At 39.0% G+C, this 25,435-nt stretch overlaps 1 protein-coding gene across 1 annotated transcript in view; it reads right to left on the reverse strand.

The window, feature by feature from the left end:
• ABCA12 (ATP binding cassette subfamily A member 12) overlaps positions 1-25,435 on the reverse strand; it is a 177,528-nt gene that overhangs the window by 109,959 nt on the left and 42,134 nt on the right. Inside the window, exons 10-16 of the mRNA XM_089672635.1 lie at positions 17,103-24,356; positions 13,831-13,952; positions 13,464-13,561; positions 9,790-10,028; positions 7,384-7,460; positions 4,457-4,581; positions 1,184-1,339 (exon numbers count right to left, since the gene is read on the reverse strand). Coding sequence (XP_089528761.1) covers positions 1,184-1,339; positions 4,457-4,581; positions 7,384-7,460; positions 9,790-10,028; positions 13,464-13,561; positions 13,831-13,952; positions 17,103-24,356 — 8,071 coding nt within the window. The remainder of the gene's footprint in view (positions 1-1,183; positions 1,340-4,456; positions 4,582-7,383; positions 7,461-9,789; positions 10,029-13,463; positions 13,562-13,830; positions 13,953-17,102; positions 24,357-25,435) is intronic.

Consider the following 25,435-nt stretch of genomic DNA (forward strand, 5'->3'; position numbering starts at 1 on the left):
AAGAGTAGATTGTGTGCACTGCCTAGTACATCAACAAAGAACAGCTACCATTCCACAGCTGTGTGAACAGCAGTGTGCAGCTACAGTATACCCTTGGATATCATTCTCGGATGCAGCTATCACCAGCTTATGTCCTTCAATAGTTGCCAACATCCCATGACTATGCAGAAAGAGCAAAAGACCCCCAGTATTTGAATAAGGGACTTTAAGGGCAACAGGAAAAGTACTGAGCTAAAATATAACAAAGCGTTATTTTAGTACAATAAAATATCACAAATTTCTCGATTCCATAAAAATCACAGCATAATGGCTTACATGGATGCAAATGAAAGAACTTTGGCTGATGTAAAAAAGAACCTCCTCTTGTTGTTCCACTGGACAATCATCCGTTGGAAACCCAACGCATTTCAGATAATATTCTTTCCTCAGGGGTATATAACAGAGGTGGACAACAAAAAGTATGTATGTACTATACTCTATTTTTTGATACTGCAATGTACTTATTGTGAGTTGTTATGCTACAGAACTCCTTTTTTGTTGTCCTCCTCTGAATTCTATCTGAAACACATTGGGTTTCCAACGGATGATTGTCCAGTGGAACAACAAGAGGATGTTCTTTTTTACATCAGCCAGAGTTCTTTCATTTGCAACCATGTAGCCACTATGTTGTGATTTTTATGGAATTGAGAAATTTGTGATATTTATTACTAAAATAAATCTTTGTTATATTTTACGTCAGTACTTTTCCTGTTTCCCTTAAAGTCCCTTATTCAAATACTGGGGGTCCTTCACTCTTTCTGGATATCATTCTCAGACAGACATCTGTGTGCTGATCCATCTCTATGTTAACCTCCCAGTTATATCTGATACAGAAAATAATATATTAGCTACAGTATGTGGATGGTCTAATATGCCAGCTGTTGTCCTGAGAGGTTGGCTACAGTTTAAAAATGCTACTAGAGGGAAATGCCCAAACCTACAATAATCTAAAATAGGAAATTTTACATTAAAACAAGGCAAACATAACTCAAAATACGCTTTAAAGCTTTTGTTGGTATCTTCTTATTGGAAAGAACACAAATTCCTGAAAATAAGCATTTATGTTATATTGTTTGTCATGGCTTGCACATGCACTGTCAAACAAATATAAAACTTCAGATTTCAGTAGGTGGTTTTTACTTACTCTATAAAATAATTTCAGAAGATCCACATTCTCAAGGAATATTATGGTCATCTTATATCCCTGCTCTGGAGACAGATTACAGAACACTTGGAAAGGTTTGGCCACCAATGAAGTGTTTTTACTACACTGGTATAGAGTGGCAAACCAAGTACCAATCTGTACAAAAAGAGGAAGATAAATACAAGAATAAATATCTGATTTTTTTCAAGAAGAGTGCCTGCATAATGACATGAAAAAATACAAAAGTTCATCTAAGTCAATCAAAGGAAAACATTAAAATCAAATGAAAACATTAATATACAGAACCCTATACAAACAGTTGGTCCAGAGAAAGGCAAAATAACCCCTATATGGGTTATTGTTTGGCCTGGTCCAATTTGCTCCATCTGGGGAAAAAATGTCTTCCTGATCCCTTAAGGCAATCAGATATTCCCTGGATCAACAAAACGAATCATTCTAACATAGTGATTATGATGAACCAAAATTATTTATTTAAAGTGGTAGTAAATTAAATTTTTACCTACAGGTAAGCTTATAATAAAGCTTCCTGTAGGTAAAATGAATATCTCCTAAACGTGCACCATTTAGTTGATATTTGTTTCTTTTTAGAGCAGGCGCATGTGATCTGAAGGACCGGCATACCCATGCCGTTCCTCCAAAGCACTGTGCCGTGTCCCAAGACTCTTGCCAATCAGATGACTGGAACTCGCAATCCCAGAAGAAAGACCAGGTGAAGATGGAAGCTTCTACAACGGGGACAGCGCACCGCTGGAAGACATTGTTTCAAGGTACCGTATTTTTCGCTCCATAAGACGCACTTTCCCCCCCCCAAAAAAAGGGGGGAAAATGTCAGTGCGTCTTATGGAGCTGTCAGGAATGGACTGGCCAGCAATGGTGGGACTCGCCTGCCTTATGGGCTGCAGTACCAGGGCTGGCCAGCGGGTGCTCCCAGCAATCAGAGACTCAACCTTGCAGCCAGCTAAATACCTGAAACTGCTTATACTGGTGTATTTAAGGGATGGCCAGACCTGCAGACTCTGCCTTGGTGTGTGTTTTTCCTGGGCCCTGTATCCTGTTCCTGCATCCTGTTCCTGTTCCTGTCTTGTTGCTGACCCTGCCTGATCTGACCTCTGCTGACTTCTCCTGCTCTGACCCCGGCTCGTTCCTGACCATCCCTCTGCCTGACCCTCTGTACCACGCTGCCCGCTACCTGCTGAACCTGGCTTGTGACCCCGACCATTCTCCGCTTGCTCCCCCTGTACCTACCTGCCCGATTGATATTGACCCGGCCTGCCTGACGATGCTTGCATTGTATGTACTGTTATCTGTGGGTGGTTGGTTTGGTTCGTTTGCACTGTGTTATGTTTTAGTATTGCACTGCGTTTATGTTTGTATTGTTAGTGTTAATAAATTATATTGTTTATAACATATCTGAAGTCTGCGTTTCCCTGCGTCAGTCACACACCTCTGGTCATACCCGGGAGCCCTGACAGGAGCGAATATAAAGCGGCCGGTCCGGTATTTTTGCGGCCACCATGTCAGAATATCGGGCCGGCCGCTCAGCTCTTCTCTCCTGCAGGGCCTTACCTGTTCCTCGCTCCAGCGCTACACAGTCTTCCCGCACTGGCTTCTGTGAAAGCCGGGTGCCCACTGCGCATGTGCTGCGCGTGGTGAATGATCCGGTGTCTTCTGGGACACATGAAAGGTCCCAGAAGGTGCCGGGACATTCACAAAGCGCAGCGCTTCTCGCACATGCGCAGTGGGCACCCGGCTGTCACAGAAGCCGGCCCGGGAAGAAGAGAGAAGGCAACTCCGCGGAAATGGGAGCGGGTACCTGTCAAATTCTGGCACCCGCTCCCCCTCCCTCCCCAAAGGTCCACAGTCTCTGGTCATTCCCTTCACTGTCTGCAGTCTCTGGTCATCCCCTGCACTGTCTGCAGTCTCTGGTCATCCCCTGCACTGTCCGCAGTCTCTGGTCATTCCCTGCACTGTCCGCAGTCTCTGGTCATTCCCTGCACTGTCCGCAGTCTCTGGTCATTCCCTTCACTGTCTGCAGTCTCTGGTCATCCCCTGCACTGTCCACAGACTCTGGTCATCCCCTGCACTGTGTCCGCAGTCTCTGGTCATTCCCTGTACTGTCCGCAGTCTCTGGTCATTCCCTGCCCTGTCCGCAGTCTCTGGTCATCCCCTGCACTGTGTCCGCAGTCTCTGGTCATCTCCTGCACTGTGTCCGCAGTCTCTGGTCATCTCCAGCACTGTGTCCGCAGTCTCTGGTCATCTCCTGCACTGTGTCCGCAGTCTCTGGTCATCCCCTGCACTGTGTCCGCAGTCTCTGGTCATCTCCTGCACTGTGTCCGCAGTCTCTTGGTCATCCCCTGTACTGTGTCCGCAGTCTCTGGTCATCTCCTGCACTGTGTCCGCAGTCTCTGGTCATCCCTTGCACTGTGTCCGCAGTCTCTGGTCATCTCCTGCACTGTGTCCGCAGTCTCTGGTCATCTCCTGTACTGTGTCCGCAGTCTCTGGTCATCCCCTGTACTGTGTCCGCAGTCTCTGGTCATCTCCTGTACTATGTCCGCAGTCTCTGGTCATCCCCTGTACTGTGTCTGCAGTCCATTGGCTCAGAATATTTTTTTTTTCTTGTTTTTCACCTCTAAAACCTAGGTGCGTCTTATGGAGCGAAAAATACGGTAAGTTTTACATAATATGCTAGTATGCAATGCATATTAGCACATTATGTCTTTACCTTGCAGGGGATTTTTTTTTGGATGCGGTTTACTACCACTTTAATGAATTAAACCAAAGCAAAATGAAACAAAATTTTGTGGCGTACACATCTGCGGCCACTATGCGCAGCTACACTAGATTTTGCAATCTCCAGTTTTAGTAAACCCCAAAGTATGTATGTCAAAATCACTAATAAACTACAAACTAAAAGCAACACTTCTTCTACTTCATGGACCACTGATGACCCAATTTGTATTCAGCTGAGTTGATTTTTATGCTGCATTACACATGCCCACTTTTTTACTCAAGACGTGAAAAGAATAAAACTAATGTGCAAAATGTGTGACCTTCAGTAACCAGTTACAGCTCACCTCTATCCTCATCTGATAATAGTATATTACATTTAATCAGTAACTATAGGTTACAGCACTTGCATGTCATCACTAGCCTTTGTGTCTTCTTACCCAAGAAGCCCAATGGTTTAATGCTGCCAGGTTTGAGAAGACAACAAGGTTATAAGAGCCGCCTGTTTAGAGAATACAAACCTACCTCAGTTTTGTTGTCTGGGATTGGTACATTCATCAGAGCTGTAATACTTGACTGATTCAGCTTTACAAATTGAGCCAGCTCATCCTCCACATGACTTCTGTTCTGGAAAACGTTTGCCAATATTGCTGTGCAACAAGGAACATGACAACCATTAGTGCATTTTTATTTCATAATATTTTTCATTATTACATTGACAATTATCATTAATCAAACATTTTTCCTTCAAACAATTAAAATAGCTCTATTATCCTTACAGAGGAACTTTACTCCTGGGACTACTTCGCCCTTCGGCTCCTCTTTTGTTCTGCTATTTTTGTAAATCCTGTGCATGCACAGATATGATGCAGGTCTCTACCAATTCTTTAGGATCTGGCACAGATCAGTGGCACATCTGCGCATGCATGGCAGATTCCCACTCATGAGTGTACACTCTACAGGATTCTGCTATCTGGGACCTTTTAGATAACCACTCCACATGTGTGCATGGGCAAGAATACCCTATACTGTGAGTTTCTGCCAGCTGCCAAATACCTGGCAAAGAGCAGCATCATGTCTTCACATGTTGTGGGTGGCACAGTGGCTTAGTGGTTAGCACATCTGCCTTGCAGTAAATGGATCATGGGTTCGATTCCTGACCATGGTGCCTACTGCATGGAGTTTGCATGTTCTCCCTGTGCTTGTGTGGGTTTTCTCTGGGTACTCTGGTTTCCTCCCACACTCCAAAGACATGCTGGTAGGTTAATTGGATCCTGTCTAAATTGGCCCTAGTATGTGTATGTATGAATGTGAGTTAGGGACCTTAGATTATACCCCCCTTGAGGGTTAGGGACTGATGTGAATGTACAATATATATATGTTAAGCACTGTGTAAATGGATAGTGCTATATAAGTACCTGAAATAAATAAATGTACAGAACTTCATGCCTTGCATGCACCCCTCAGCACAACACTGCCTCCTGTGATGTGTGGTAGACATCCCAAGAAGTAGCAGGGGGGCCTTACATCATTGCCACCTAGACATGAAGCAGGAATTCTCATTTATCACTGTTTTCAACCATCAGCGACATAAGTGGCTTAACCAATGTGCAAAGGGATACAATAGCAGCACAGTGGCAGAGTGGTTAGTATTTCTGCCTAATGCAGGCCATAGACGGGTTGAAAATTGGGCGATTTTTTTTTAAAAAACGAAAAATAGGTCATTTGATCGGCCGACGTTACCACCAACGTTAAAAAAATCGTCCGATTTTCGTCCCGTCTATGGCCAGCATTAAGCCTATAACTTCTGGAAGAAGAAGAAGAAGATGAAGAAGAGAAGGAGAAGGAGAGAAGAAGAAGAAGAAATAAAAACATCTGTATCCAAATAAAAACATTGTAGTACATTATTTGGATTACAATGTTTTTATATAAAATATAATAGCAGACTGGAATTCTTCTTCTTCTTCTTCTTTTTAATTCTTCTTCTTCTTCCTTTACTTCTTGCAGGTCACAGCTCATGCGCAGATTTTTTATCAGTAAAACGATCGTCCAATTTGCCCATCATTGCTGGGAAAATCAGCCGATCGTCAAAATCGGCCGCAAATTTTCCAACATGCCCGATTAAAAAAATGTGCAAAAACCCCGAAAAATGGCCGACCAATTAACCCACTAACGGTGCGAAAATCAGCCAATTTTTTATCTGCCAAAAAAGTGGCCGATTTTTGACCCGTCTATGGCCGGCATAACAGCACTAGAGTCATCAGTTTGAATTCCAACCATGACACTACCTGCCTGAAGTTTGCATGTCCTCCCTGTGCCTGAGTGGTTTTCCTCTGGGTATTCTGGTTTCCTCCCAAACTCCAAAAACATGCTGATAGGGTAATTGGCTACTGTCTATATTGACCCTAGTATGAGTACAAATGTGAGTTAAGGGCCTTAGATTGTAAGCTTCTTGAGGGCAGGACCTGATATGAATGTACAATTTCTATGTAAAGTACTGCGTAATTGACGGTCCTATATAAGTACCTGTAATAAATAAATGGCAAATGCTTTAAAGGTGCCCAAATACAAAGCATTTTCAGAATAAATCAGATAATCTTAAATCTTTTCTACCACTGAATAAGAGGAAAGATGTTTTGAATGGTGTGATATCCAACTGTATATTGAATAGCTGGAATGGAAAAATTGATTGCAATAGTCGTGGTTATGAAGTTGAAGTAAATAAAATAATCTCACTAGACTGTTAACCTTTATGGGCAAGCCTTTGTTTCCTGCTGTATCTTCATACTGCTTTACAACTGCACAAATCTTCCCTGTAAATTGTTATGTATAGCTATTCAGTATATGTATGGGTAACCCTTGCTTGTAATACTTAGCAATAGATGATGGCAATATACTGTATATTCATTACACATTTGGTCCATAATTTTGAAGTTCCTGTTTGACAATACATTTTTGGATCTTTCATTCATGGTTATATGTAAAGTCCAGTCTGTTAAAGTGTATCTCTAGGCACAGTGAATCTTTTTGTTTTGGATAGAGCAGAGAAGGCTTAGAGGTGCTCTCATATTATATTTCCTGTTGAGAAGAATTACCCCTCTATTTGTATCGGTAACCATTGTCACTGAGAAGTGAGGGCAAATACAAAATTCTCCCCAAAATTATCCCCAAAACAAGAAGTTAGAGTAATTTTCCATAGGTACACCTGTTAGGGGACAACAGTCTAAGAGGGGATTTCCCCAACTTTGGAAGATTTCCTCCAACTTCATGCTGCATTTGGGACAGGAAATGAAGTTAAATCTCCCCAATAGGACACAGATATCAAAAAAATAAACTGCCAGAAGGTCTGCCTACTCAAGAAAAGCTTTCGAAAGATTTATTCTATGAACACCTTAAGATGCAGTAGGGTTATAACAACAAACAAATCAACCTAAATTAGCATTGCATCCTACCTTCAAAATCTGTACTTGTAGTATTGACATATTCGCTGAGTGCTGCAGTGATATTTGTAAGGTTGCTCACCGGAAGACTGCAACAAATTGTACAATAAAATATTCAGTTCTGTTGAATAAATATGGCCATTGAATCCATTGTACGGACTAATTATGCCCAGTTGTTTGTCAAAACAGGGATCCAAGATGAGCCCATAAGCACAGAATGACCTGAAAATTACTTCAGCACTAATTCAAATTACAAATAGACTGTAATTATAACACTAAGGTGCTTATATATAAAGCAGTAAATGTAACTTACAATTACAAACAAGATTCACCCTCTTACATTTATAGTTTGTTCACACTATGTCTGGTGACCTGTTTTTTTCCACACTGGATAAAAGCAGGTCACTACTAGGACACCACAACACTGGGGTGGCTTTCAGTGAAGAAAATGGCTGTCTGTCACCACATTGCAGCGCAATGCACCAGGCTGCTCTGCAAAGACATGAATGAAGTGACACAGTGGGGCTGAGTTACTAAAGGCAAATAGACTGTCCACTTTGCAAGTGCAGTTGCTCCAGAGCTTAATAAATGAGGTAAAGCTTCACTTCACATATACCCAATCGCATGCAAGAAAAATGAAAAACAGCATTTTGCTTGCACATAATAGGATGATGGAAGCAGGGGCGGACTGACAACTCATGGAGGTACCGGGCAAAAGGGGATCATGGGGCCCCTGTGTCCTTACCTAAACTCAAAAAAGCCTATAGAAAAGGTACCAGGGGCATCTCATGGGGCCCCCTACTGACCCCGGGCCCTCGGGCAGTGCCCGAGTTTCCAAATGGTCAGTCCGCCCTTGGATGGAAGCATTTACTAAGCTCTGGAGCAACAGCACTTGCAAAGTGCACAGTCTATTTGCCTTTAGCAACTCAACCCCAGTGCGTTTTTACTAGTGTGAGCCAGGTCTTAAATTCAAACAAGATTTGCCCATCAGCATAATAGAAAGATTCCAATTACAAAAAAGATTCATCTGTCACAAATAAAATCAAGCAGGATTCACAGATGAATGTCCTGTAAAGATTGGTTGTGTGAATCACATAGCCAATTCTTTATAAACAGACCCTTTATTGATACTCTAATGATTTACACAGATTCGTTTTGGCTGTATGCATCATTTGCAGAAAAAGAAATAGAAAACAAAATAGAAATAGAAAACAAACTTTTACTTTGGCCTTTCCTATAAACTCGATAATCATATTGCTACTTTTGGTTGTAAAACAAGATAATTGTTTAGAATTGTAAAAATAACTAATTGGTATATACATTAATAGTAGTACAATAAAAACAAGGGTTTGCTTGTCACATATGTTTTTTGGTACTTTATGGGGTTGATTTGCTAAAGGCAAATAGGCTGTTCACTTTGCAAAAGAAGTTATACTTTGCATGGAAATTTTCCCCACAGCTTAGTGAATGTGAAGTTTCACTTTGTCACGCTAGGTTTGCATGCATTTCCACATCCGCTCTTTTGCAAACACACAGGGGTGCCATTAATTCTTAATGGCACCCACTTACATTGGAAAAGGTGGCACATTTCAGGTCATGAAACCACATGGTGCCAAAGCACCATGCAGTTTCAAGTGAAAGCATTTAAAAAAAGGGTCAAGGAAAACACAGAGACAGCAGTCTGTGCAAACATGAGCCACACCACCAGCAGAGATGCAAACCTAGACTAAAGAATACCCGTGTGCAAGGAAAAAAAACAGCACTTTTGCTTGCACATGATTGATTGATGGGATCCATCTCATTCACTAAGCTCTGTGGAAAATTCCCTTGAAAAAGTGCCACTCCCCTTACAAATTGAACAATCTATTTGCCTTTAATAAATCAATCCCTATATCTGTTTTGAATCTTATTAATAATCTCTTATAAATCTCATCTGGCTCTGTGATGACTTTGAGTGACCACATTGTTAACCCAATAGCAGAAATTTTTGGATAATAAATGTGTTTGCTGTCCAGCTAACAAATGGCACGGGAAACCTTACATGGGACACTCTTTAGACTTTCAACCAAATGTTTTAATATCTTTATACTACATTGTACAGTGTAAGTTCATTATTGAGTTATTGGAAAGGTGACACAAGCTGCATTTTTTGACAACATTACAATTTGTTGGAATGATGTAACCATCTCAGTTATCCCAACCAGGACCAAGCCCAAAGATAAGAACCTCAACAGCTGTCACCATAACTTGTGGCAGATACCATCCATGTGTGTAAGGAGATCTCATTTACTGTCTAGTCTCAATAGTACCAAGGATAACTCAATATACTGCAGTAGGGTCATCCCCATCTGGTTAGATTGCTAAGAACTATGGTGGAGCTTGAATGGAATAACATGTTTCTTTTAGTGCTCAACTCACAGTGTGCTCAGCTGGACACTAATTTCATTTTCGAAGATCTGCCACAGGCTGCTCAGGAATGATGTTATTATTGTTGGTGAAATGATTGCTGTCTGGGTGACTTTAGTTCCTGTAGACAACAGGTCGCCAACGTCTTGCAGCAGTGTAATATACTGACAGGGCATATAGCAGTATGACAGTGAGTTGTTTGAACCTTCCAATCCACAGATTATACCAGACAGGCTTTGGAGTTGGTATATCTACAAGAAAAAACAGTATTATGTTTAGTATACAACTGCTTACGCATTATGTATTGTCTATTATCATTTTTTGGTACCTTATGCTAAGAAAAGGCAGAATTATTTTTGGAAACAAATGCATGCCGATTTAATGAAACAGAAATTACTTTTATTGAATAGAATTTTGAAATAGCAGAGGCATTGATGTCCAGGACTTAGAGTGGACAGTATGAATTAAACTTGTGTATGAAGCGTTGGAGGATGCTGGACTGTTTTTGTCTTCTGTTCTTTTTCCATACATTACACACCATACTAGTGCAGCAGAGTTAGGTTGATATTAACTTAGCATAAACAAAAAAAAAAAATCACCCTGAGTAGGTTTATTTGCCTATAAACATAAAGCATGGTGTCATGAACTCAATTAAACAAGAGCTCCAGCCAAAGATAAAGATAAAAAGCAATCGCCAATTAAGGACTAAAAACACAGAACCAGTTTTTGCTTCTCAGTTTTCAGTCTGATGGCCAGCATAATTCAACCCACTTTTCTGAGCCCAGATCATTCTGGACCTACCCCAGACTGTGATTGGAAGTGAAAGGAGAAGCAGCTCACCTTTCTGTCACTCTGCTGCCTCCCCCAAGCAGCATACTTTCTGTCGGTATATGCTCCTTGTGATGCCAATCAGCTTCTTCCTCTCACAAATGGAAATTTAGGGGCTTACACTGCTTGCATTAAAACACATTTAATAATTTATTAAAGCTTTTCTAAACTTAATTTTTTTTTTTATATATTGCAGCTTACAAGTTCTTCCTGGCTGCATTAGTTTTCAACAAACCACCATATAATGGAGGTGAACAAAGGCAGACATGTTTGAAATCCAGGTAGAGAAGAGAGACAGCAACGTCAGTCTAAGTGTAGAAGGTTAAAATCAGGCAGATTTAATGGTAAAATTGCACTCACATAGATAGGTAACAGGTAGGCAAGTCAAGTGATGGAGGTCCAGTGGGAGCATCAGGTTCTTTGGCCATGCTCTGGGTGTTTTCCCGCCACTCTGGTGGTGTCCAGGGCACGGGGAGTAGCAGAGAAAGCAGGGAGGCTCACAGGGATGATGTCACTACATGGACTGGGTTTCCAAGATGGCGCGCGTTCAGAGCATGCTCACTTCTTCGTCAGGCCAATGAAGGAGTGAACATGATCCGAACGTGTGCCATCATGGAAACTTGGTCCATGCGGTGATTTTAACCATCTACAATTAGAGTGGTGCTGCTGTATCCCACCTCTACCTCCATTAGGAGTATCTACAAGCTCTTACAGCTGACTGCCTCCTCGGACAAGTCCATACTATTACAAGCCCTCCACTACAGATGGACTTGGACACCATCTCCACATGGACCTTCTACTAACCCCCATTGCTGATGGTCACAGGATAGATGCGTGTTAGCACTCCCTCCCCCCACTTACCTCTGAATGTCTAAAATCCAGCCTGTGTGACAACAATGGCTGCTCCCATAGATACCGTAGAGATAAAAGCATAGGACAGGAAGTTTGTTATTACCAGGATTGCCAGGTGAAAATAAAGGGGGGGGGGAGTCTGAAAAAAAGAACTAATGCAGCCACCATTTCAAAGGATTGTTAAGTTGCAATATATTACATCTGTTTTTTGGGCTTATATACACTTTAAAGGTGAAGCTTAGGTTGGCAATGTTTTCATAGTTACATTGGCCCAGCTTGAACCAGTGAAAGTATGCATGTGCCATACCTGTGGGATCTCCATGGAAGCTGGAAATCACTGTAGTTGGTACCACTACTACAGTAATTGCTGCTGGCTTTTGGGTTCCGTGCCGAGCAGCTGCCCTGCTGCTTACTAAACACAGGAGATCACCTGCTCAGCTCAGGCACCATTCAGAGAACAATTTGCATTTTCTCAGTGAATGCAAAGTTTTCTCTGATTGGACAAGGAGGAGCCTGTGACTTTACGACCTTGTCCAATTTAGGGAATGCTTTGCATTCATTATGAAAATACATGTTCCCTGAATGGCTCCTGTGCTGAGTTCAACATAGGGTCTGAAAGCTAATGGACATCACTATAGTAGCTGAATGATTTTCAACTTCCACAGGGATCCCATAGGTATGGCACAAAGGGGGGGATTTACTAAAACTGAAGCACTCAGAATCTGGTGCAGTTGTGCATAGCAGCCAATCAGCTTCTAACTTCAGTTTGTTCAATTACATTTTGACAATAAAACCTGGAAGCTGATTGGTTTCTGTGCAGAGCTGCACCAGATTTTGCAAGCTCCAGTTTTAGGAAATCAATCCCATAGTGTACATACTTACATTGGTCCAAGCAGTTCAATGTGTAAAAATTGGCATACTTTAACTTCCATGTTAATGATTATGGAGCTGCATTTAAAATGTGTCTTTTATATGTGCCTAGAGTTCAGCTTTAAAGAGTAACTCCACTTTTATTGAAAAAAAACAATCCCCTCTGGGTGATCAATGTACATTGCAAGGATTTTAGCAAACTTTATTGCAGAGTCCTACCTGTTTCTGCTCTGAAAAATAGCTCTTTGTTAAATCATTGCTTGTGCAGAACTGATTCTGAATGGGAGTGAATGTTTCATTTTTGAGCAGCTGATGCCCTTGCAGGGTTCTAATGAGGAGGGTGGCAGGGTCTGCATTGCTTTCAAAGTGATTAACCCTTTGGGACCTCGCCAAAATTAAAATATTTCTTGCAGAGGACGCCTAAAATCTGACTTGTATCTTAGTTCAGATTTCTGGGAAAATCAGTGAGCCAATCACACAAGCAGGAAATGACATCCCTGGGGGTGCTCCATACACCAACAGTGTATGGAAAGCCTCCAGGTTGCCATATTGCATGAATTTTACAGAAAATTATAACGCTGCAGACTGAAAAGGAAATATCATTTTTAAAAACAATAAATTACACTATGGCTGTGTCACAATTGTATATGCTATATTCATTTTTTATGTGTGATATTATTTTCCTACAAAAGTAGAATTACCCTTTAAAAATATTTTCCCCAATGTGCTTGTTGCAGAAGTGAACCACTCTTGCTTGTCTAGAGATATGTAATTCATGTGATACACCAATAATATAAATATAAACAAAGTATTCCACAATAATTTCTGATTATATATGATTAACCAAATAACATATCATTTGTGTCACATGACTTAGTTTGATGGCAGAATTCAGAGCCAAAATTATTTTACTAACAGAAACTAGAAATTTGTGGTCAAGTGGTAAAACAAAATGGACAGTGAAACTGTTTTGCTTATCGTACCCTAAAAAGGAAGGAGATGGATAATGTTACTGACCCTAAAGAAAGGTAATGGCTAATTCCTGCCTGAAAGAGTTATTGTTGTGTGACAGCATAATTCTCAGGTACTGTGAAGAGAATTATATACATGATGTTACATTGCTTTCACTAACTTGCCTTTTGCTTGAGTAAGTCTGGAATTGCTGATGCATTTGCTGATTCATTGCTTTGAGTAAACAAATCCTTGGCCAGCAGAATTGCTTCTTCAAGGTGCCCTACAGAAGATAAGATGATTAATCAAGAACCCTTAACCACAAGGAAATCCATACTGAAATCCTTTCTTCAGCCCAGATTCTTAGATACTCAGTAAGTGCATTAATTGCAAAAAAATCTATATCACATTATAGAATGCTGCTTAATTAGTGGCCTGCTTGCCTTGGTTATCAAAGCTATTTATTACATGTTAGTGCCAAGCTCAGTTAAAGTTTTTAAAACAAATGGCTGAAAATGGCAAATATTGGTCACAAAAGGACATTTTCTATACCGCTTAGATTGCTGGAGAGGTCTTGAGTCACATTCTTCAAGCAGTTCATTACAGTTCCATAAGGTTCTGTCAGCGGGGGAACTTGCATTGTAACTGTGAATTTTATCATACGGTTCAGAAGTCTACAGCAGAAGAGAGTTGCGTTAATGCCATAAAACCATATGAATGAATGTTTTTTTTACAGATTTTGGCATGTAATAATACTGCAGTGGACTGTTTTGTTTTTATTGCAGCATGAAAGGACACACACATTAAAATTCTATGTCATATGATGAAACTATGCAAATTATATAAATAATATTAGCATGGCCTCAATGGTTAACAGTCAAGTGCATTGTTTCTGGTAGACACTAAAACCTTGAATCCCTCAAATTCTGTTTCCTGGGACTCCAATAACTAGATCTAAGAATCTGAATTCCCAGCTATATGCATCTGCCATACAAGCCATTTAAGAGGAAGATCACTCTTACTTTTAGATTTATTTTACATTACAGGCATTGAACAAATAACAATTGGACCCCTCTTGGCGTTAATATGATTGTGGTGGTTAGGCAAAGCTAGAAACTCTATCTTGAAGATCTCACTGATCAGGAAATATAAGGTAGAATACAGTAGGTACTTCAATCCACCGTCATCCACCCATAAGTTGATTATCATTTTTTAACCTAGGTGGAATTTGGGGCAAATGGGATTATAAATTACTGTTCTATTGATAGTAATCTAAATAGATCTGTTTTTGTTAATTAGTAATAATAAAAAATAACAAAAATAAAACATTACATTGAATGCACACTAATATATTTGATGTTATGTAAAGGAATTCTGCAGTTAGACACATATGGGAGCTGTCATTGCTGGCCTCTTTCTATATTTGCTCAATGCCTAGCTTTCATATGGATCAAATAGTTTTCATGGTTCTTCTGCCACTGACCTCGACCATGTATGTAGGAGAGCAGTTCAGGCTTCCGTCATGCAAATTTGTTAAATCAGAAAGTACTGACACTAGCCAATTGTGGAACGTCCAAAGTACCGTACATGTACGTCTCCAGTTCACAAGTTTATATTGGTCTGATGCCTTCAGCTGCGGCATCAACCTGGTATTTTTGTTTTTTAAAATGCAGGTGATTCTCTATATTGTAAAAGCAATCCCCCACCTTCTCTCCCCGCGGCCCTCCAGTGCCTTTTCAAGCTCTCCATCCCACCGGAGAACCCCGAACTGAAGCCAAATATTCTGCTGGCTTACCATAGAACTGATCAGGGACTGGGACATTCCTGATCAGCTCTATGGTATTAGAAACAGGAAGCGATGAGTATTTTGTCACTTACTGTTTTTGTCTTTTGTTTACAAGCTGCTATATCTAGTACTAGCTGATACAAGTATTGGATCAGGCCGATCTTGGTCTCAACCGATGATTTTAAGGGCAGAGAAGACATTTGGGGGTTTATTTACTAAAGCTGGAGAGTCCAAAATCAGACTCCCTTCTGCATAGAAACCAATCAGCTTCTAACCTCAGCTTGTTCAATGAAGCTTTGGCAATGAAACCTGGAAGCTGATTGGTTTCTATGCAGAAGGGAGTCTGATTTTGGACTCTCCAGCTTTAGTAAATAAACCCCTTGGGGTCTAATAGACCCCAGATGTATCAGTAAAGAGGACCTGTCATTGCCTATTGTTATCGCAATGGATATTTACATTCCTTGTGATAACAATAAAAGTGATTAAAAAAAATTTAAAGGGACAGTGAAAAATTTTAAAAAAATGTAATCAATAATAATGTGTAAAGGTAGGTCAAACACACATATGTAAACAGTATTCGCTCCACAAATGTGAGGTAACATCACAAACGTTATAGTGAGCGCAATAAGTCTAGCTTTAGACCTTTTTTGTAACTCTAAACTGGTAACGTGTAAAATGTTTAAAGCATCGCCTATGGAGATTTTTAAGTATCATACTTTGTCACTATTCCACAAACCTGTCCAATATTAAAGCATGACATGTTGGGTATCTGTTTACTCAGCGTAACATCATTTTTTATATTTTACCAAAAATGGATTGTATATTGTGCTTTTTTGCATTAAAATTCATTAAAGTATGTTTTTTTCCCAAAAAATTGTGTTTGAAAAAGCACTGTGCAAATACCATACCATAAATTGCAATGACCACAATTTTATTCTTTAGGGCCTTTGCTATATATATATATATATGTAATGTTTGGGGGTTCTACGTAATATTCTAGCAAAAACTACTGATTTTTACTTGTAAACAAAAAGTGTCAGGCTTGGTCTTAAAGTGGCTAGAGACAGCCAGGTAAATTGCACTTGCCAAATAGATCAGCAATGGTAGCCTGCCTATTTCTCTTAGGAGATGTTTAATTTAATCCAGCCTTAGTGGTTCACTAACTACAAGCAATGTTGCAGCTTGAAACACTTTTTTTTAGGAAATTGGTCTATATGAGAGGAGACAATATGGCGATAATGAGATTCTTCAAGCATTAAGAATACTGTACATATTATTGCAAGCATAGATTTTCTGACATTGTTAGAACAATGTCTTCATTTGAGCTCAAAAGTACGCTGTTCACTGTGCATATGCTACATGTTTGGGAAAATAAAGGACAAATATCATGGCAGATCATGGAGTTAAGGGAATTAGTCTAGGGGCTTTTTTCATATTAGAACTGCTTTTCTTCACATAGACGTCAATAGGAGAGCAAAAGTAGCTTGAAGCAGACTTAAAGAGAGGTCAACTGCTAGTCAGAAGGATATAAACTGCAGGTCATACTGTAGGCCGGAAATTTTGAATGAACTCAGAAGTATCTGAAACTAGTCTCCAATGCAAGTGGAATGCACCTTAAAGTAAGCTGCTTTCACTCACTAACACAAGCCCACAGGGTTGTGCTTATAATAATGATATTTTTTTCAAGGAAATACCACCAGAAAAATCAATCTGTCAATTTATAGAATATTGCAACTGTTTGTGGAAAGCTTTTTGAACAAGAGATTGCTCATCCAGGGAATCAGCCAAGTCTGGTGAGCATTGACTGTGAGATGACACAATGATGTCTATACAAAAGGCCATTTTTCTAGTAAGTTCAACCATTCTTTTAATCTTACTATTCATTTTGCAGTTGATTACGTTAATGAATAAAATTGCTAGAAAACTGCATACATACGGTTAGCTTTAATAACACTAGAACACTGAGGAATTTCTCTGATAATGTTTTTAAGAAGAAAATTCATGGACATGTAACAGGTTCAATAATGAGTCTACTTACCGCTGAGTCAAACCGGTGGCTGTGCCTTGGTTTACAATGCTGCTTGACAAATTAGCTACTAGGTCAGATAACATGGAAAATCCCTCCAGGTATGAAGTAGCATTGAGGATTCTTGACAGCATAAGCAAAATATCTCTTTCTATAGCAATCATCTGTCCCACTGTGATGTTGTTTGTAACACTAGTGATGATTTGATTTACAGGTATATTTTCTATCCAATCTGCAATATTGGAATCATTACTAAATATCTTCAGTTCTTGGATAAAGAGTTTATGAACACCTCCAAGCATGATCTCCTGGGAAAGATTTTGGGAGTTAATGGCATCAGAAACAAACATAATGATCTTCTCTAAACCAGTGATGTAATTTACTATATCAGCTGATGTGTTGGTTGGCAGGTATGGCAAAATGTTTTTAAATGTTTCTAGAGGTGAAATCCATGTGCTAATGTTTGTAGGTTGTATATGGAAACTATCACAGACCAGAAGACTGAAGTTAGAGAGTAATCCTTCATCCAGATATGAGTTTGTTGGATCAAAGGCTGCCCAGATAGAGTGAAAGAATTTGGCCACTGCGCCTAGGGTAGATGCACATTCTGATGTTGAGGACACAGTGTCATTTATGACTGGATAATTTTTCATTAAAGAAACAATTGCCTGGTAAATCTGGATTGTTTTTAAATCCAACCCACTGTCTATGAGGATGACTGCTCTTCTCAGTTGATTCAATGCAGCCAGAGAAACATCAATGTTGGCAGCTGTCCAGTTCATGCCAAGGAGTTTGTTTAAGGTTTGCCATGACTCAAGCCATCCTGGTTGAACAGTCATATTCACAGTCACTGCAACTAGCTCATTAACATAAGCATCCAAAGATGAATTTATTGGAGCCAGAACATTGATGATCTTTGAGATTTGTGTCCACATCTGCTGGAAAATTGACATATCTACAGGGGAATTGTAATGGTCAATAAGAAACAGAATAAACATGTGCATTGGGTTGGAATGGTTTATAAAGATAGCATTTAGAGTGTCTAATAGCTGTGTTTCCTGCTGAAATGTAGAATTGTGAGCTGGCATGTTGTTGCAGATAAATGTCAAGCTATCATTCAGTGACTGAATGAGTGGTATTTGTAAACCTGATATCTTAGTTATATCTGCCAGAATGCTCATGGAGATCCTCATTGCATGCATTAAGCATGCTAACTCTCCAGCCAGCGGTTGCAAACTGTCTTTACCGCAGACATTGATGAAAACAGGAGAGCTCTGTAATGCCAGATAAATCATATCTCCTAGTGAGTGGTTACTAATTGAGACAATTTCAGAACTGTTATAGATTAGCTGCCAATCACATGTTGTGTTTTCTAGTGTCAAGGTGGTTGTGGCATTTTTGAAAACTGTTTGCACAAGTATTTGTAGAACGTCCTGTACAGAGCAGTTACCAGTATAGACGTGGGTCCAATTGCCACCTAGGAATGGCTTCATAGTCATATAGAAGACATCCAGCAGCTCAGCTTCCATTGCAGATATGTTTTGGAATGGTACCCATTTCCATTCATCCTGGACTAACATATAAGTAAAGTTGTATATTTTATAAATGTCTTCTTTCCCTATTGTCCCTTTTGCCTCAATTTCATTAATGATCCCCATACCTTCCTTTACTATTGTGAAGATTTTCTCAATGGTGGTATTGCTATAGAATTGGTATGACAATTGAAGCCCCTGTACACCTTGTATGGTTTGTAGCACCTGATTAATGGATGATAGAATAAATGATATGTTGCTTCTGTTAATTTCTTGTAGTAACATCAGAGCTATTTCAGCATCTTTTTGGATGCTCTGATTCAAAAATAGATTTCTAATAAAAGAGATATTCATAAAACTCTGAACGTCTGTGCCAGTTTGCTGTATAAGACCTTGGATTGGCTTATCTGACATAGCTAAACTCAAAATGCGCAGCAGATCTGTCACAATGGAGGTTCTACTGAATGAAGTAATCTTTTCAGAGATACTGGTTAGCCATTTTGTAATTGTGTTGATTTCACTGACTGCTGTAGAACTTCTGAACCCTTCAGACTTGATTTTTGTCCAAAATAACATCCAGTTGACAGTATCCAACTGAAACTTTATGTTTTCCAGAATGTTACTGATATTATGCTGTAACACATCAGTGAGGGGGTATATACTGATTTCAGAATCAACTTTTTGTATCACATCAAATAGAATGCTGATGGCTAGGTCTGTTGTATTCAAACTAAAGTTAAATATACCCATATCCTTTAATACTGTAACAGTATTGACAAGAGATGTGTTTATTGCTTGAAGTATCGGGTAGTGGTAATGAAGTGCTAGAATTGTGACATTATAGAGGTTAGCAAGTTGTTGAGATGCTGACAAATTATTATTAAGCTGACTTAACCATTGTTCAGCTACAGAGTAGATGATTCCCAGGTTGTCTTGAGTTGACTGTGCGAGTGGTGCCGACTGAAGGAGATGTGTGAGTTGAAATGTTACATTCAGTTTACACTGTATTAGGTCTATATTAGTTTGATTTGTACAAGTATAACTGTGGATTAAGTTTTCTGTCTGAAGAAGGAATTGTGTGATGTTGGTAGATGTTAGTACTTTGAGAATATTTTTCAGAGTTGTATATGTTGTAGTATTTAGGTTATCTTTCATTGCTGTGTTAAGTAGCAAATTCGTGAGTGTAAGAATTTCTTCATAAAAGTTGGTTTCATTTGTAGAAACATTAAATGAATACCCTGTTGCATATGATAGCACCAGAAACATTTTATTGATTATCGCAATCTGTGACTGGTTGTAGGATCCAAACTGTAGAAGAAAGCTGTTTGTCAGGGTTTCATTCTGTATTATCAACTCCAGCTGTGTCACATCAGAAAAAAACTTCTGTACTCTATCAATCAGTCCTGTACACACCGTAGTTGTGGTACTACACACCTGCATGGATTGAATGAGGAGGAGAGTGGCATTGGCCACTCTTTCAAACGTGTTCCGTTCAGTTGGTTGTATGTACTGTGAAATGATTCCAACAACCCAAGAAGACAGATTGTAGATGTCAGTGCTTTCATTTAGCAAAACATGTGATTGGAATAATGGTAATATTTCAGCAACAGCTTTACTGAGATCACTTGACTGTGTAGTCATTGAACTTAGAAGATACTGCAAAAAGTTAAATATAAGCTTTGATGAATTTTGCACCTGGTTACTTGCATCCATGTAAATGGGCAGGTACCTAGTAATAATGGTAGAAATGTCCTGAATATTTATGGTGTTATTCAGCTGGACCAAGTCATTAAACATCTTTAATGCATCCAGATAGACATTTATATTTTGTATGTTATTGGAAGCAATACAACTTTTTACCAGTTTGACTATTTTTGAAATAAGATCTGCTTGATTCAAAGAGGATACAATATTGAATAATTTGTCTGAGTTAATTGATATATCAAATTGGAAATCTAATGTCTTCAGAAACATTTCTAGCTCGCTGATTGTATCCTGATTAGTTACTTCAAGTATGATTCTGGTCACATTCAGTAAAGTTTGTAAAAGCTCTGTCAGCTGTGCAGAATCAGTTTGTGGAAGGAAAGCTGTAAGAATATTTTCCACTAATGTTTTCAGTGCATCTATTGAACTGTTGGTTGCAAGAAATGTAAATGAATTACTTGCAGATTCTATATCTGTTATTATAAGACTTATCTGTTGGTAATGATTCATAATCCACTGCCTTATAGTCTGCATGGTGTAGGCACCTGGGGATGTAACTAACGCTCCTGTCTGATTTTCAGGCTGAACCAATAACCATTTTACTGTATCCAACTCCATACGTAATATCTCCAAAGCTTCAGTGATGTTTAGTTGTGACAAACTGGAAAGGATAAAGATGTTTAATTTAGAATTGACTGTTGAGAGCAGATTCATGGCAATGTCTGACCCATTTAAGTTGAGATTTAGTAGTATACCCATATCCTGCAATGTTTGAACAATCCCTACAAGAGATGTATTTATTACTTGCATTGTTGGTTGGTACTGAAACACAGCATATGTGACATTATAGAGATCAGTTAGCTGCTGATACATGGAAATGGTATTATTCAATTGACTTAGCCATTGTTTTGCTACAGAAGAGATGGCTTCCAGTTTATTTAGTGTTGTCTCCTCCAGTGGCAATAAGTTCCAGAATTTTGTAAAATGTAATGTCATATTTAGTTTGCACTGTAATAGTTCCACATCAGAATTGTTACTACAATTGTAGGTGCGGAGCAGGTTTTCTGACTGGAGAAGAATTTGTGTGAAGTTGGTAGATTTGAGCATTTCTACGATGTTCTGTAGGGATGCAATAGATGTGATGTTTATTTTATCCCCATTAGTTGCATTCAAAACCCATCTTGTCAATGTAAGCATTTCTTCAAAAAATCCATTTCCGTTGTTAGAAAAATTATATGAAGATCCTGATGCCTGTGAGAGCATCAGAATAATGTTATTGATTAGTGTAATCTGCGACTGTTTAAAGGACCCAAACTCTTCTAAAAGTGAACTGTTTATAAGAGTTCTGTTCTGAATCATTAACTCCAACTGTGTCACATCAGAAATGAATTTCTGTATGTCTTCAATATAACCTGTGCAAGTTATTGGCATAACACTGCATGTCTTTATGAGGAGCAGACTGGCATTAACTGCTTGTTCAAACCTGTCCTTTTCTGTTGGTGGTATGTACTGAGAGATCAGGTTGGCAATCCTAGAAGGCAGATAACTAACATCAATGCTTCCATTCAAGAACATATGGGATTGGAAAAATGGTAGTATATCTACAATAACTTGGTTGAGGTTAGATTGTTTCCCTGTCAGACTAATAAGATACTGCCATAGATTAAAAATGACATTCAGATCTGCTTGCGTCTGATTCATAGAGTCTGAAAGAATGGATATGTATTTAGTAAAGATGGCTGAGAGATCTTGAATATTTGTAGTGTTATTCAGTTGGATCAAATCATTATACATCTTCAGTGCATTCATGAACATTTTGCCATATGGCACATCCTTACCTATAACACCCTGGATAACTTTGGCTATTTTAAAAATAAAATCTGTCTGATTTAACCTAGAAAGGATATTGAATAGTTTAGATGGGTCATTTGATATATTGAACTGGAATACAGACGTTTTCAAGCTGTTAATAAACATTTCAAGTCTATTTAGTGTATCCTGACTAGTTACTTTCAGCAAGATTTTTGTCACATTTAGTATAGTTTCTAAAGACTCTGTCAATTTAACATCTTCAGTTTGTAGAGGAAACAATGTCAGGAGATCTTCCACTATTGTTTTCAGTGCATCAATGGTTGTGTTGGGGGAGATGCCATTGAAAGAACTAATTAAATCCTCCATGTCTTTTACTGTTGTGGTCAATTGCTGGTAGTTCTGTACAATCCATTGGGTTACTGTGTGCATTGTGTAGGCTCCAGGAAAGCTGGCTAAAGTTCCTGTCTGATTTTCTGCTTGAAGCAGTAACCAATTTACGGTGTCCACCTCCAACTGTATTATCTCTAGTAGCTCACTGATGTTCAACTGGGATGAACTGGAAACACTGCCCACAATTTTAGATTCAACTTTTACCATCTCAGAGAGCAGGTGTACTGCAATGTCAGATCCATGTAAACTTGTATTTAGTAGTACACCCATGTCCTGTAGGATATGCACAATATTAGCCAGTGAAGTGTTTATTGCTTGCAGTGTGGGATAGTACTTAAATGCTAAAACTGTGACATTATAGAGTTCATTAAGCTGTTCATAGACTGGAGCATTGATATTAAGCTGGTTTAGCCATTGCTCCTCTATAGAAGTTATAATTGTTAAGTCTTCATGAGTTAATTGTGCAAAGGGCAGCAGATTCAGGAGATGAGTTAGTTTAAAAGTCACATTAAGTTTGCACAATAACGGGTCTGCATCAGTTTGGTTTGTACACATGTAGGTATTTAAAAGACTTTCTGTCTGAAGAAGAACTTGTGTGACATTAGCAGAACTGAGCACGTCTACAATTTTCTTTAGGGATGAAAAAGAAGTGTTGCTTAGATTTTCCACTATTGTTGTGTTTAAGAGGAAATCTGTCAAAGCTGAAAACTTTTGAAAAAGTTCATTTCCATTTGTAGAATTATATGGATATCCTAATGCATATGAGAACACCAAAAATACTTCATTGATCATTTTAATCTGTGATTGGTTATAAGATCCAAACTGCAGGAGTGAGCTATTTACCAAAGTTGCATTCTTCGTCACCAACTCCAGCTGTATTAAGTCAGACATAAACTTCTGTACTACTTCAGTAGGCCCATTACATGTCATGGGTGTAATTCTACATTCCTGGACAGACTGGATGAGTAGGAGAGTGGCATTTGCTGCGTTTTCTAATCTGGTTTGTTCCTCTTTTGGTGTAAACTGAGCAATAATCCCAACAAGCCATGAAGAGAGATTGCGAACATCAATGCTTTCATTTAACAGAAAATGGGATTTGAAAAGAGGCAGTAACTCTACAATTGCTTTGCTTGTATCACTGATTTGTATATTAGTCATATTAGTAAAATATTGCCACAGATTGAGGATGGGCATTAGAGAGGTTTGTGTTTGGTTGCTTGTATCCAAGTAAATATGCAGATAGTTAACTAGGATTGAAGAGAATTCTTGAATGTTGGTGTTGTTATTTATGTGGACAAATTCTCTGAACATTTCCAATGTACTCATGGCCATCTTGATGTACTTCATATTATCAGAAGTAGTTATTATCTGCATAATATTGCCAATGATATTCATGAAATCTGACTGATTTAGGGCATAAAGAAGATTTAACACTATTGCAGATTCATTTGATTTGCTTTGTGGAGTATTCATAATTGTCAGGCTGTTAATTAACAGTTCAAGCTCACTCAGAATTTTTGTCACATTAACAGAATGAAGCCCCCCATTCAGTAAGAGTGAAATGTTCTTATTTTGTGCCAGTAAGATCTGAAATAACTCATTCAGTACTATGTTCATGGCTTTTCCTATACTATCAGTAGACACATTTGACTGGGTCTCAGAAATGATCATGTCAGTGATATTGAAGACAAGCTGCAGGAAGTGTTCCAGTATGTAGGCATTTTCAGAGCTGGCTGAACCATTGGTAGGCCAAAGATGACTGATTGTAGAGATGATCACATTCTCCAGACCATGTTGTTTAAAGGAATCCCACACTTTATTCAGGAATCTAGGGGGAGAAGAGTAACCATGCTTATTATGTAGCAGTATGCAGCCACTTAATTGCCTGTAACTACAATGTTTTTCAAGAACATTTATGCATACATTTAGAGCAATGTACCAGCTACCTGGGGTAGAATAACCACAGTAAGAACAATGCAGTCCCCACATTCGTAAACCAAAACTCTGACCTTTATGTTTTTGTTTTGGATATTGTTGGCGTTTTAGACCCTCTGTGAATTTTTTTCATTGCTTTCTGTGTCCTTATTGAGGACATTTTTCATTACTTTCTGTGATGCCAATTGGAAAAGAAATGAGGGATAATATTTTGACTAGCAGAAATAGCAGATGTAGCTTGGTGGTTAGAATGTATGTCACATTTGAAAGTCTAGTGCTGTTTGTGTCCCGGTTTGTTACAAGGACAAAAAGTAAGTAAAAATCTTACTAGCAGAGAAAAAGCATCTAAGTATGCCATAATTGTGGGATCCCAGTAGGGGCCAGAAAACACTGTAATAGACACTGCCTCTACAGTGATCTCCACTAGGCTCTGGGTCTTGTGCAAAGCAGCTGCCCTGTTGCTTAGTGCCTGGCTCTTCCTGTTAATGGAATACAAACCTGGTTCAGAAGATTTACAATTTAACCCCTTCATGACCAGGGTCAAAACAAACCTTAACTCCCAAGCCCAATATTTCAACTTTGACATGTGTTAATATAACTGTTCATATCATCGCAACTACTACATTTTGTGGGAAATGATAATGGATATCTCCTGATTTTTTTTTTTTTTAAGCAAAGTAAAACTGGCCCAAAATAGTAAAAAAAATAACACTTTTTTAAAATTGTGATGTGTGGTTTTTATGCCATTACCATGTACCACTACCGAAAAACCTGCAAAATAGATTCTTCAATTCGATACTACATATGTATGGGTGATCTGTTCTTTGTACCCGTAGTAGGGCCAAGAAACAAAAGTACATATTTTGTTTTGTTGGGGGGGGGGGTTGTCCAACCTAAACACACTGACATGAAAAATAACTGACACAGACACTAACTGCAACTAACTAGCACTAGGGCCAGTGTCACCTCTAG

The sequence above is a fragment of the Staurois parvus genome, unplaced genomic scaffold, assembly GCF_062004578.1.
Source record: "Staurois parvus isolate SC_StPar_1 unplaced genomic scaffold, SC_StPar_1.0 ptg000011l, whole genome shotgun sequence".
Lineage (NCBI taxonomy): Eukaryota > Metazoa > Chordata > Amphibia > Anura > Ranidae > Staurois > Staurois parvus.